General features: G+C 46.2%; 1 protein-coding gene across 1 annotated transcript in view; it reads left to right on the forward strand.

Annotated features, from left to right (window-relative positions):
• LOC138291151 (vomeronasal type-2 receptor 26-like) overlaps positions 1-11,996 on the forward strand; it is a 198,949-nt gene extending 186,953 nt beyond the window's left edge. Inside the window, exon 6 of the mRNA XM_069230301.1 lies at positions 11,092-11,996. Within this exon, the coding sequence (XP_069086402.1) occupies positions 11,092-11,996 (905 nt within the window). The remainder of the gene's footprint in view (positions 1-11,091) is intronic.
• The last annotated feature ends 1,881 nt before the right edge of the window (positions 11,997-13,877 follow it).

A 13,877-nucleotide genomic window follows, 5' to 3' on the forward strand; every position in this document is an offset into this window, starting at 1 on the left:
GGTGTGTGGTGCTTTGTGCTTCTATGTGGTGTGTGTGATGGTGTAGTGTGCCTCTGTGTGATGTAGCTCTCTATTCTGTGATGTGTCTCTCTCTCCTTCGTCTATGATCTTCGGTCGTAGGGGTTTGTGGGTGATGTGGGTGTGTGTTTTATAGTTGGTTGGATGTGTGGGAGTGTTGTTTGTATGTGTGTCAGGTGTGTGTATTTCAAATTGTCCAATGTGGCTGTGTTTTGGAGCTGTGTGTGTATTTTGACCGCGGCGGTGTGTCCCACCAATGGAATACCGCGGTTGAAAGACCGGCGCGTGGATTCGTGGGTCAGAATGGCATGGGCGTGTTTGTGTTGGCGTGACGGTGGAGGTTTGGTCATCTCCAGTTTTCCGCGGCCCGCTGATGTGGCGGCCTTCCTTGGATGTCGGGATTTTGGCGGTTCCGCCGTTGTGGGTCAGAATGACCGTGGCGGTGTACCGCGGCCGCGGCGGTAGAATGGCGGACTTCTGACCGGCGGTAAGGGCCTTTTACCGCCGAGGTCAGAATGACCCCCTATATCACCTCCTCCTCCATCCTGCCACCCACAGCTTCTTTTTAATATTCTACTACATCACCTCCTCGTCCTCCATCCTGTCACCTACTCCCTTTGTTCCCTTGTTTCTTTTATTTTGATGACGGTACTTCAGCTGCACAATGCTACTGGGCTCCTCACTTGTCCCCATTTCCACAGTATCCTATAGATACTTTATTTTTTAAGTTTATCTTACTGAAAACACATTTCTGTCTCCCATCCTGGAATAGTATATAAAGGATAAAATATATCTAAAAAATCACTCCAAGATATTAAAAAATAGCTGCTCATGCATTCATGCATGTGTATGTGTGCTTCAGCACGGTGAGCATTTTGGAATTATGTTTTTAAAGTACACCAAAAATCATTCCAAGGCGGTTGCTGGTTATGTGAATGCATGTTCAGGCACAATATCCATCCTTGGATTTTATTTGTAACTTTAGATAACTATTCACAGATGTTTGCCCATGTGTATGAGTGCATGCACACAAGGCCAGCAGTGCGACTGCACCGGGCTCTGACCTCTGAGGGGCGCTGTGTTTAGCAATAACGTCAGAAACTTGTGATTTAAAAGCACCTGCTGAAACGTTCCTTTCACGTTTAGCCTTCAAGAAACAATTAAAATGTCAAGATACCTCTTGTGATTAATGTTCCTGCTAGAGAGAGAAATGCGAGTTTTTCCTAGTGGCAGCTTTGACTCAACATAAAGTAGCATATAGGGTTAATATGCCTGCTGCAAAATACAGAACTATGGGGCAACTTTTCTTGCACCCCTTAGCGCCCCCCTAACGCCACAATGTGTGCATCATATTTAAAATACAGTGCACCATGGCGGTAGTTGGGGGACTAGCGTCAGGATTTTGGACGCTAGTCTGGCACTTTGCAGGATTAGCGTAAAAAATGTTGATGCTAATCTTGGAAAGCACCCAGAGGCCATTGTAACCAATGGAAGCCTCCTTTTAATGCCTGCTCTGAGCAGGTGTTAAAAGTGCCGAAATAAATGACGCAAAGAAATCTGGCAGATTTTTTTGCGAAATTCTTTTGGTCCCCTTTGCATACATTATGCCTGGCGCAGGCATGATTTAGAGCAAAGAGTTACAAAGTGGCGCAATACATGCATTGAGCCTCTTTGTAAATATGGCACAGCATTTTTGGCCTTCTAACGCCACATTAGTGTAAAAAGATTTCACTAATATGGCGTTAGAATGGCCTTAGTGGCTCTTAAATATGCCCCTATGGCAGTGCTTAATTTGTGCTTGATGTTTTTGGTGCGGAGCACCTGCACTTATTTTTGAGGGTCGGCGGTTATTTTTCTGCCTCAAGCATTTACTCCAAGAAAAAGACACAAGGGAAAGACAGAGGATGAGAAAAACGAAAAAGCGTCACACTGGGAAAAAGCAGAAATCCGCAAGAGTGAGCTGAAGGGGCAGGGAGTGCCTGTAAATGGATTGAAGAGGCCCGAGATGGCATCAGGATTACGCTGCCTCTGTATTCCGTGTTCACACATTTAATTGCAGCAGCCGCGTTTTTAAGAAGAGGGCTTTGGGCATCAGCACCTTTTTATTTACAAATTAAGCACTGCCCTATGGGGTATATTTGAAAAAAGTGGAGCTGCACACAGTACTGTGCCACTTTTTTGTGTGCCCCTTAGCACCCCCTAACGCCACCATGTGTGCATCATGTTTAAAATATGGCTCGTCATGGCGGTAGTTAGGGGACTAGCATCAGAATTTGTTATGCTAGTACGGAGATTTGTAGGATTAGCATACAAATTCTTGACGCTAATCCTGCAAAGTGCCCAGAGGCCTATTGTAACCAATGGAAGCCTCCCTTTAATGCCTGCTCTGAGCAGGTGTTAAAAGTGCAGGAAAAAAATGACACAAAGAAATCCATCAGAATTCTTTGCGCCATTTCTTTGGCCCCCCTAATGAAGGCATGATGTAGCGCAAAGGGTTACAAAGTGGCGCAATTCCTGCATTGCACCACTTTATAAATATGGCGCAGCGTTTTTGGCCTTCTAATGCCATATTAGTTTTTTTAAATGACACTAATGTGGGGTTAGAATGGTACTAGGGGCTCTTAAATATTTGAAAAAAATGGTACTGCACACAGTGCTGCACCACTTTTCTTGCACCCCTTAGCACTCCCCTAACGCCGCCATGTGTGCGCTGTATTTAAAATACGGCGTAACATGACGGTAGTTAAAGGACTAGTGTCAGAATTTTTTAGGGGAATTCTGCAGGAAAGACACAAACCAACAATGCAACAACGAGGGATTTCCATTTGAGGGTACCTGTGGAACAAGGGGACCAAGTCCAAAAGTCACAAGCAAGTCGGAGATGGGCAGATGCCCAGGAAATGCCAGCTGTGGGTGCAAAGATGCTGCTACTGGACAGTAGAAGCGTAGGTTTCTGCAAGAACGACAAGGGCTAGAAACTTCCCCTTTGGAGGACGGATCCCTCACACCGTGGAGAGTCGTGCCAAAGTGTTTTCCCGCCGAAAGACCGCTAACAAGCCTTGCTAGCTGCAAATCGTGCGGTAAGGGTTTTTGGGTGCTGCTGTGACCCAGGAGGGACCAGGATGTCGCAAATTGCATCAGGGGACAGAGGGGACGTCAAGCAAGACAAGGAGCCCTCTCAGCAGCAGGCAGCATCCGCAGAAGTGCCAGAAACAGGCACTACAAGGATGCGTGAAATGGTGCTCACCCGAAGTCGCACAAAGGAGTCGCCGGAGAACAACTTAGGAGGTCGTGCAATGCAGGTTAGAGTGCCGTGGACCCAGGCTGGACTGTGCACAAAGGATTTCCGCCAGAAGTGCACGGAGGCCGGAGTAGCTGCAAAAGTCGCGGTTTCCAACAATGCAGTCTGGCGTGGGGAGGCAAGGACTTACCTCCACCAAACTTGGACTGAAGAGTCACTGGACTGTGGGAGTCACTTGGACAGAGTTGCTGGATTCAAGGGACCTCGCTCGTCGTGCTGAGAGGAGACCCAAGGTACCGGTGATGCAGTTCTTTGGTGCCTGCGGTTGCAGGGGGACGATTCCGTCGACCCACGGGAGATTTCTTCGGAGCTTCTAGTGCAGAGAGGAGGCAGACTACCCCCACAGCATGCACCACCAGGAAAACAGTCGAGAAGGCGGCAGGATCAGCGTTACAGAGTTGCAGTAGTCGTCTTTGCTACTATGTTGCAGTTTTGCAGGCTTCCAGCGCGGTCAGCAGTCGATTCCTTGGCAGAAGGTGAAGAGAGAGATGCAGAGGAACTCGGATGAGCTCTTGCATTCGTTATCTAAGGAATCCCAAGAGACAGAGACCCTAAATAGCCAGAAAAGAGGGTTTGGCTACCTAGGAGAGAGGATAGGCTAGCAACACCTGAAGGAGCCTATCAGGAGGAGTCTCTGACGTCACCTGATGGCACTGGCCACTCAGAGCAGTCCAGTGTGCCAGTAGCACCTCTGTTTCCAAGATGGCAGAGGTCTGGAGCACACTGGAGGAGCTCTAGGCACCTCCCAGGGGAGGTACAGGTCAGGGGAGTGGTCACTCCCCTTTCCTTGGTCCAGTTTCGCACCAGAGAAGGGCTAAGGGGTCCCGGAACCGGTGTAGACTGGCTTATGCAGAAATGGGCACCAAATGTGCCCATGAAAGCATTTCCAGAGGCTAGGGGAGGCTACTCCTCCCCTGCCTTAACACCTTTTTCCAAAGGGAGAGGGTGTAACACCCTCTCTCAGAGGAAGTCCTTTGTTCTGCCATCCTGGGCCAGACCTGGCTGGACCCCAGGAGGGCAGATGCCTGTCTGAGGGGTTGGCAGCAGCAGCAGCTGCAGTGAAACCCCGAGAAAGGCAGTTTGGCAGTACCAGGGTCTGTGCTACAGACCACTGGGATCATGGGATTGTGCCAACTATGCCAGGATGACATAGAGGGGGCAATTCCATGATCATAGACATGTTACATGGCCATATTCGGAGTTACCATTGTGAAGCTACATATAGGTAGTGACCTATATGTAGTGCACGCGTGTAATGGTGTCCCCGCACTCACAAAGTCCGGGGAATTGGCCCTGAACAATGTGGGGGCACCTTGGCTAGTGCCAGGGTGCCCTCACACTAAGTAACGTTGCACCTAACCTTTACCAGGTAAAGGTTAGACATATAGGTGACTTATAAGTTACTTAAGTGCAGTGTAAAATGGCTGTGAAATAACGTGGACGTTATTTCACTCAGGCTGCAGTGGCAGGCCTGTGTAAGAATTGTCAGAGCTCCCTATGGGTGGCAAAAGAAATGCTGCAGCCCATAGGGATCTCCTGGAACCCCAATACCCTGGGTACCTCAGTACCATATACTAGGGAATTATAAGGGTGTTCCAGTAAGCCAATATAAATTGGTAAAATTGGTCACTAGCCTGTTAGTGACAATTTGAAAGAAATGAGAGAGCATACCCACTGAGGTTCTGGTTAGCAGAGCCTCAGTGAGACAGTTAGGCATCACACAGGGAACACATACCTATAGGTCACAAACTTATGAGCACTGGAGTCCTGACTAGCAGGGTCCCAGTGACACATAACAAACATACTGAAAACATAGGGTTTTCACTATGAGCACTGGGCCCTGGCTGGCAGGATCCCAGTGAGACAGTGAAAACACCCTGACATACACTCACAAACAGGCCTAAAGTGGGGGTAACAAGGCTAGAAAGAGGCTACTTTCTCACAGTGGGGACACCATAATAAACTGTCGCACAGGGCGCCACCAGACCTGAAGCCGGCTCTGCATGCACATGTATTGGTGGCTATCACGGAATGATTTGGGCCATAAACTATGCCTAAATCAACAAGGATCATTAGTTTTATTCAAATAGAGTAACGTTGTCTGAAAATGTAGTGGAACTTACAACTTTATAACTTTAACAAAGGAATGCGCTCAACTTATAACTGAAGCTCAAACGCTCAATGCCATAAAGAAGTTCAGGTCTGGAATTTCTTTAGATTAGGTTTCTGTTCTTGTTAGCTTCTACAATAAAGTAGAGCCTGATTTAGATACTGGTGGACGGGTTGCTCTGTCACAACGGTGATGAATATCCCATCCTCCAAAATCTAAATTCCATTATATCCTATGGGATTTAGATTTTGGTGGACAGGATATCTGTCACTATTGCACATGTAGTGCACTTTGCTAGGGACCATAGGAGGCTGGCTTGATTTGTAGTGGGTACCTAAAGTACTTACACCTTATACCAGGTCCAGCTATCCCTTATTAGTGAAATGTAGGCAGTGTCTAGAAGCCAGGCTGTCTAGGGGTAGGTGTAGCTGGGCAGCCAAGGCTTATCTAGGAGACATGGAAAGCTCTTGCAATACCACTGTAGTCACACAGTACTCACAAACATGAAAGAAAATACTCAGTGTTTCAAAAATAAAGGTACTTTATTTTTAGTGACACTGTGCCAAAAATACCTTAGAGACTATACTCCCTTAGTAATAAGTAATATACCCAGTATATACACTAGAATGCAGAAATAGCTGTAAAAACTGTTAGAAAACAGTGCAAATAGTGAAAATCACAATAGGGTGTAATGGGCCTAGTGGGAACACAAACCATATACTAAAATAGTGGAATGCGAAAATCGGTTTCCCACCTAGGCAAGTGTAGTGTGTAGAGGGGCGCTGGGAGTGTAAGAAAAAACCAAAGGTAAGTAATAGAACACAACACAGAGCCCAGGAAAACTGGAGTAAATCACAGTAAGTATCCTAGAACACACAAGAAGATGTGATAGAAGATAATGCAAGAACCAGAAGAGACTGCAAGACTCCATCAATGGATTCCTGGACCTGAAGACCTGTGGAAGAAGGTGACCAAGTCCAAGAAGCACTTAAGAGTCCAGGGAGAACAGGAGCCCCTGCTAACCTGGATGAAGGTGCAAAAGAAGAACCACCAGTGAAGAAGAACAGTCAGTACTGCACCCAAGAAGCTGGATGCAGGTTCCTGGTTGGTGCATATGATGTCCCATGCCAGATGGATGATTGCAGTCTGGTTTACGTTGCTGGATTCTGCCAACAAGCCTTGGCACATGCAAAGCACGCAGTAAGCTGAAAATGGCGCTGCCTGGGACCAGGAGGGACCTGGTGGCCTCTACCCAGGAAGGGGGAGACAGAGGGGGCTCTCAGCAACTCAGAGAGCCCTCAGAAGACCAGGCAGCACACACAGGAGTCGCACAGCATGGGGACAAAGAAGGTGCAAAAGGAGGCCCACGCAGCACTACACAAAGGGATCCCACGCCACCGGAGAACCAGTCAGGAAGCTGTGTGTCACAGGAATGAGTGCTGGGGGCCTAAGCTGTGCTGTGCACGAAGAATTTCATGGAAAGTCGCACACAAGCCTTGGCAACTGCAAATCATGTGGTGCACAGGGTTACTGTCTTGCGTGGGAGGCAAGCTCTTACTTCCAACAAACTTGGACAGCTGGAACTTGGGACTGTCGGGGTCACTTTAGTTCACTACCCTTGTTGCTGGATCCATGCTCGTTGTCAGGAGAGGGGACCCACGCCACCGGTCGTCGCTGCAGAGGGGTTCCTGCTGAAGCAGGGAAGTGGCTCCTTTACTTCAAGGGAGATTCCTTCACTTCTTCTGGTGGAGGCTGAAGACAGGCAGTCCTCGGAGGATGCACGACCTGGAAACAGTTGAAGTTGCTGGCAGGAGCTGAAGATACAATGTTGCAAAAGTCATCTTTGCCTCTTTGTTGCAGTTTGTAGAGTTCATGGAGGGTCCAGATGCAGTTCCGTCAGTAGAAGATGAAGTAAAGGATGCAGAAGATTCCTGTTGGAGTCTTGCAATCCGAATCTGAGGAAACACCCAGAGGAGAGAACCTAACTGGCCCTGAAAGGGGGATTGGCCAGTTACACAGGTAAGTACCTATCAGGGGAGGGCTCTGACATCACCTGCTGGCACTGGCCACTCAGATGCTTCAAGAGTGCCCCACCACCTTGGAATCCAAGATGGCAAAACCCAGAGACACTCTGGAGGAGCTTTGGGCACCACCCCTGGCGTGGTGATAGACAGGGGAGTGGTCACTCCTCCTTCCTTTGTCCAGTTGCATGCCAGAGCAGGGACTGGGGGTCCCTAACTGGTGTAAACTGGATTATGCAAGGAGGGCACCATCTGTGCCCTTCAAAGCATTTCCAGAGGCTCTGGGAGGCTACCCCTCCCATGCCTGTAACACCTATTTCCAAAGGGAGAGGGTGTAACACCCCTCTCCCGAAGGAAATGCTTTGTTCTGCCTTCCTGAGCTCGAGCTGCTTGAGCAACAGGAGGGCAGAAACCTGTCTGTGAGGTGGCAGCAGCTGGGGCTGCCTGGAAAACCTCAGAAGGCTGGTATGGCAGTGCTGGGGGTCCACTGTGGAGTTCCTAGAAAGCATGTCATTGTAAAACCAATACTGGAATCAGTATTAGGGTACAATTCCCAGGTGTTAGACACCTTACATGGCCATATTTGGAGTTATCATTGTGAAGCTGGACATAGGGATTGACCTATTTCTAGTGCACACGTAAAATGGAGTCCTGCACTAACGAAGTCTGGGAAAATGGTCCTGGAAGACGTGGGGGCACCTATACTAGTGCAGGAGTGCCCTCACACACAGGCACTTTGCACCCAGCCTTCAGGGTTGGAAGGCCTGACATATAGGTGACTTATAAGTGACCTGGTACAGTGAAAATGGCTATGAAATGTCACGTAGGCTGAAATGGCAGTCCTGCAGAAGCCTTTGCATGGGTTTCCTATGGGTGGCAAAAGTAAAGCTGCAGCCCATAGGGATCACCTGGAAACCCAATGTCCTGGGTACCTAATTAGCATATACTAGGGACTTTTAAGGGTGCATCAGTATGCAAATTTGGGATGAAATACTGGGTTACCAGTACGTAGTGACAAATTTGGAAAAATAGAGAGCATAAGCACTGGATTCCTGGTTAGCAGGATCCCAGTAACACAGTCAAGCATACTGACAAAACAGGCCATAAACCATAAGCACTGGGATCCTGGCTACCAGGATCCCAGTGACACAGTCAAACAAACTGACAAACAGGCCACAAATTGGGGTAAGCATGCTAGAAAGAGACTACTTGTCTCACAGGGACTTACAAGTAAATCAAATGTGCCAATTGGATATGAGCCAATGTTAGGGAGAGAATGCATGCACTTTAGCACTGGTTAGCAGTGGTAAAGTGTCCAGAGTCCTAAAGCCAGCAAAAATGAGGTCAGAAAAAGAAGAGGAGGAAGGCAAAAAACGTGGGGGTGACCCTGCAGATAGGCCATGTCCATCAAAAGGGAACTGTCAAAGATTCTGAGTTTTTGGCCCACCTAACGGGTGGAGGAGGAGGAGAAATATTATCAGGCCACCATATCTGAGGAGAAACATGTTTTTGTGATCAAAATAAAAGCACCTCTGTCTTGCCTGGATTATACATACACTATAGGGTATTGGGCTCCTTCTAGCAGATGATACTTGTGAAATAGTTCTTAAAATTTAGTTCAGAACCAAAAGAGTTCTTGTCAAGCAACAAGATCAATTTTGCTTTAAGAAAATATTTAAGTAGATCTCCCCTTGATCAGAGATAATGCAAAGTTCATTGTCTGTGTATATATACATCTCATTTATTTGATATAATTAATCCAGATGTTACATTTGGTCTAATATAAGAGTCAAAATTATTGTATCGGTTAAAAATTGAAGTAAAAAGTGTTGTAACTGTAGCCAACACGTGTTTCTCCCCTTCTGTGGCTCGACAGCCTGGGGCTCCCTCAAGGCTACAAAAGATAAGTATCATAGTATACGGTGAGTGATATAAGTCTATCAATGGTTACATATCTTGATCACCTTTGCGTGTGATGAAGAAAGGCTTATGAAGATAGTGAGCATCATAGCATGCTAGTGTAAGTCACTTACAAAAACGATTGCCCAGTGTCTGGGTTTAGTGTTTAACTTTCCCAATCATGTGGTGTTCGTATAAGGACTTACAGGTGTAAAGTGTGTGCTTGAATTACTAAAGGAAGAAAGAAAATCAGAGCCCAGGCATGCATTTCTTTACTCAGATGGACAATATAAGTAGGCAATATTAATATATATGTCAACTTATAAGAGATACCAGTGGGCAAACAGATTGTGTTTGAAAAGAGAAGAGAGGGGAGATTATCACTTTGGGTGTTCTAGATGTCATTCAAGAAGGTAGAATGAGGAAGGAACAAGCCATAGTACCTTCAAAAGGTACTACATAAATGCTGTTTGTGAATAGGCTCTAAAGACTTGACTGAGTACAAATCCCAAGGGAATGTATTGGGTCAAAACATTTTTTGAAGGCATTATTTGAAGAAATTGACCTTAAAAACAAAGGAGATTATCAAAGGTACTAATCACGGTAGGGGTGTTGTTTTTTTAGTGGAATTGACTGTGACCATCTAGCCTTAATGTTCCAATTCTCAATTCTTGGTGGGACTTATTGATGAATAATGAACTGTAAAAGCAATGTAGGTGTATTCAACGTATTATCAATACGTGCAGTGTCAACTCATAGGTATCTTATAGTCATAAGTATTGTGTAGTCTAAACATAGAGGCCCTAATTACGACTTCGGCAGGTGGAAAAGGGCGCCGACCGAAGTCCCGCAGTCAGGTTACCACCAGTGCGGTCCCCTTCTTGCAGCCCCACAGAGTTTCTTCCCGCTGGCCCAGCGGAAAACAGCTCACAACATTGACGCCAGCTCATAACAGATGCAATGTTGCGATACAATGGGTGCACCAGCACCCGTCGCACTTTTAACTGTCTGCAAAGCACAATGATGCTGGCCATGGGGGCCCCTGCAATGCGCATGTCAAGTGCATGGGCAGAGCAGGAGCCCCTATTGGTTTCCCTGCACCCCGTTTCCACCAGCCTTTACATGGCTGTGCTACTGCCATGTAATCATCAGCAGAGAAGGGACTCAGATCAGGACCGCCAGCATCTCCAGTGGAGGACAAATGGCGGTGCTCGCGGTCCAACCGTGGTGCAATTGCCACGGTCATAATGTGGCTGTCAGACAGCCATATAGGTGGCAGTCTGACTACCACTGCACCGTAATGAGGCCAATAGTTATGTAAAATATGGGTAATGGATACTTGACTCAGATATAGTAATGATTCAGTGGTTACGATATTTTCCTACTGCAATGGTATCAAATTAAATTATTTGTGCTTCAATTGTGTGCAATTGTGTCTTAAATTCTAGACAAAAATATAAATCTGTTCAATCTTTGAATTTAAACATTTGCTCAAAGCAGGAGGGGTTGAAGTATTCACATTCATATTGGTTATGAAGGGAGACCGTTCAGGAACATACCCAATATTCATTTAACTATAATCAAATAAAACATGCCAAGTGTGGTTATGAAATGAGTACACTGTAATAATTGGACTTGAAATAAATAACTTTCCTCAACAATATATTCTCACTATCAAACGGCTCTACATCAACAATTTAAATTAGTGAAGTTTTAAATAGTGTTTTATTATTTTATTGTAGACATGGAAAACTGCCTGAAATGCCCTGAGGACCAGTGGCCAAATGATAAGAAGGACGACTGCATCCCCAAGGTCATAGTCTTCCTCTCATACAGTGACAACCTTGGTGTAACTTTGGCTGCTACCGCCATTATTTTCTCAGCGGCCACAGTTGGAGTACTGGGATTCATTGTGAGCCACCGCAACACCGCAATAGTGAGGGCTAATAACCGGGAACTCAGCTACGCACTCCTCATCTCCTTAATGTTGGCCTTTCTCTGTTCTCTCCTGTTCATTGGACACCCTAATAAGGTCACCTGTCTGACACAGCAGGCTTCATTTGGGGTTACATTTACTGTTGCTCTGTCTTGTGTATTAGCAAAAACCATCACTGTTGTTATTGCCTTTAATGCCACCAGACCTGGAAGCAGGTTAAAAGGATGGCTGGGATCTCGAGTATCTGGCTCTTTTGTGACCTTGTGTACACTGGGACAAGTAGTAATTTGTCTCTCGTGGTCGCTTACATCTCCACCTCACCCTGAAGCCGACATGCAGCCTGAAATTGGGAATATGATCCTGCAGTGTGACCCAGGGTCTACTGTTGCCCTGTACACTGTGATTGGTTACATTGGAATGCTAGCATTTGCCAGCTTCATTGTGGCTTTCCTTGCCAGGAACCTACCTGATAGATTCAACGAGGCCAAACTCATCACATTCAGCATGTTGGTGTTCTGCAGCGTCTGGGTCTCCTTCATCCCAGCCTACCTCAGCACTAAGGGCAGGTACATGGTGGCCGTGGAGATCTTCGCCATATTGGCTTCAAGCTCTGGGCTCCTGGGCTGGATATTTATTCCGAAATGTTATCTTATTCTGCGTGGGCAAGATAGTGACAAGAAAAAGCATTTTACCTTAAAGACTCATTTGTAGGTACACATTGAATGTTGTAAACTAAGACACCATTTCACATTGCAGCAATTTCAGGGGATTCTAAATGTGTATTTACGTTCAGGCTCTACAAGATTTAAATCACAGTATACGTGATTGAAACACCACATGTGTCTCTTATCTGTACTTTCATTTAGGTTTTACAATGTACATTAATATTCATTATATAATTATACTACAACTTTGAGGTGCTTGTTACCACAATAAATCAATTTACTTTGCATGAATGAAGCTTGGCTTGTCAACTCACTATGTACATATAGAATTCTGATGCTTTCATATTCTAAGGATCAGCATTTGGTTAATCTGTGGCTGCAAATGCGTGTGTTGACTTGTGGCTGGGCTCGGGGCTTGGTGGGGTCATGCCTTTCCATCAACCTCACTCCGCCAAAGTTTTTCTCCCCATAAGTTAGTCAGCAAGAAATGCAACTCCATCATGTATTGTGCATTCCCCATTTCCGAGAGATGCACACCGTCATCCCTGAAAAGCACCTGCTCATCTTCTTTTATCCCCTTGGGTGTCAATACTTTAATGTCCTAAGCCCTGCAGAAAACCTGCATAGCCCTATTGAGCCTCCTCCAAACCCTTTCAATAGCCCCATGTTTTTGTGCTCCACGCCATTTCTTCTGTGGCACAAATTCTGTCCACACTAAGAAAGTCCCATGCATTTGCGCCTCAGCAGTACCAGATCTCATTGCATGTGTTGCAGTAGGGTGAGCTCAGATAGACCAGGTCATTCTCCCCAAGGTGTAAAACCAATAAATCAGGACATCCCCACTTCGGCAAAATCGATGTAATAAAAGGAAGCAACTTCCCCCACCTCATGCCGCTCTTTCCCTACCACAGTATTTCGTGCCTGCTACTCAGGAGTCCCAAAGTTCATCCATAGACCTGCTTCTCTGCATATTTAGCTGCCCAATGAATAAAAGAGTGTCTGACTGTTAGACTTCTTCATCCTTGGCGTGGTCTCCCTTAACTTTTTCCCTCTGTTCCCCAGGTTGTTGATGTGTGCTGGACTCTGATTATGCTGTTTTTGTTACTCTGGGCACTTTACCACTGCTAACCAGTGCTAAAGTGCAAGTGCTGCTTTACCAAATGTGTATGTAATTGGCTTATCCATGATTGGCATATTTGATTTATTAGTACGTCCCTAGTACAGTGCACCATAGGTGCCCAGGGCCTGTAAATCAAATGCGACTAGTGGGCCTGCAGCACTGGTGTTCCACCCACATAAGTATCTCTGTAATCATGTCTGATACCTGCCACTGCAGTGTCTGTGTGTGCAGTTCTAACTGTAAATTCGACTTGGCAAGTGTACCCACTTGCCAGGCCTAAACCTTCCCTTTTCTTACATGTAAGAAACCCCTAAGGTAGGCCCTAGGTAGCCCCAAGGGCAGGGTGCAGTGTATGGTTAAGGTAGGACATATTGTAATGTGTTTAATATGTCCTGACAGTGAAATATTTCTAAATTTGTTTGTCACTGTTGCAAGGCCTGTCCCTCTCATAGGTTAACATGGGGGCTACCTTTAAATCTGATTAAAGTGTAGATTCCCTTTGGGAGCAGATGGGCATTTGGAGTTTGGGGTCTCTGAGCACACAATTTAAAAATACATATTTTAGTCAAGTTGATTTTAAGATTTGTGTTTTTAGAAAGTGAGCATTTTCTTGCTTATACCATTTCTGTGACTCTACCTGTTTGTGGATTCCCTGTCTGGGTCAGTTTGACATTTGGGCTGGTTGCACCTCACACTAGACAGTGACACAAAGGGAGCTGGGGTGTAGCCTGCATATCCTGGTGAGCCATCTGTGCTAGGAGGGAGGGGAGGAGTGGTCACTTACACCTGAAAGGGCTGTGCCTGCCC

This window comes from Pleurodeles waltl, chromosome 1_1, assembly GCF_031143425.1.
Source record: "Pleurodeles waltl isolate 20211129_DDA chromosome 1_1, aPleWal1.hap1.20221129, whole genome shotgun sequence".
Lineage (NCBI taxonomy): Eukaryota > Metazoa > Chordata > Amphibia > Caudata > Salamandridae > Pleurodeles > Pleurodeles waltl.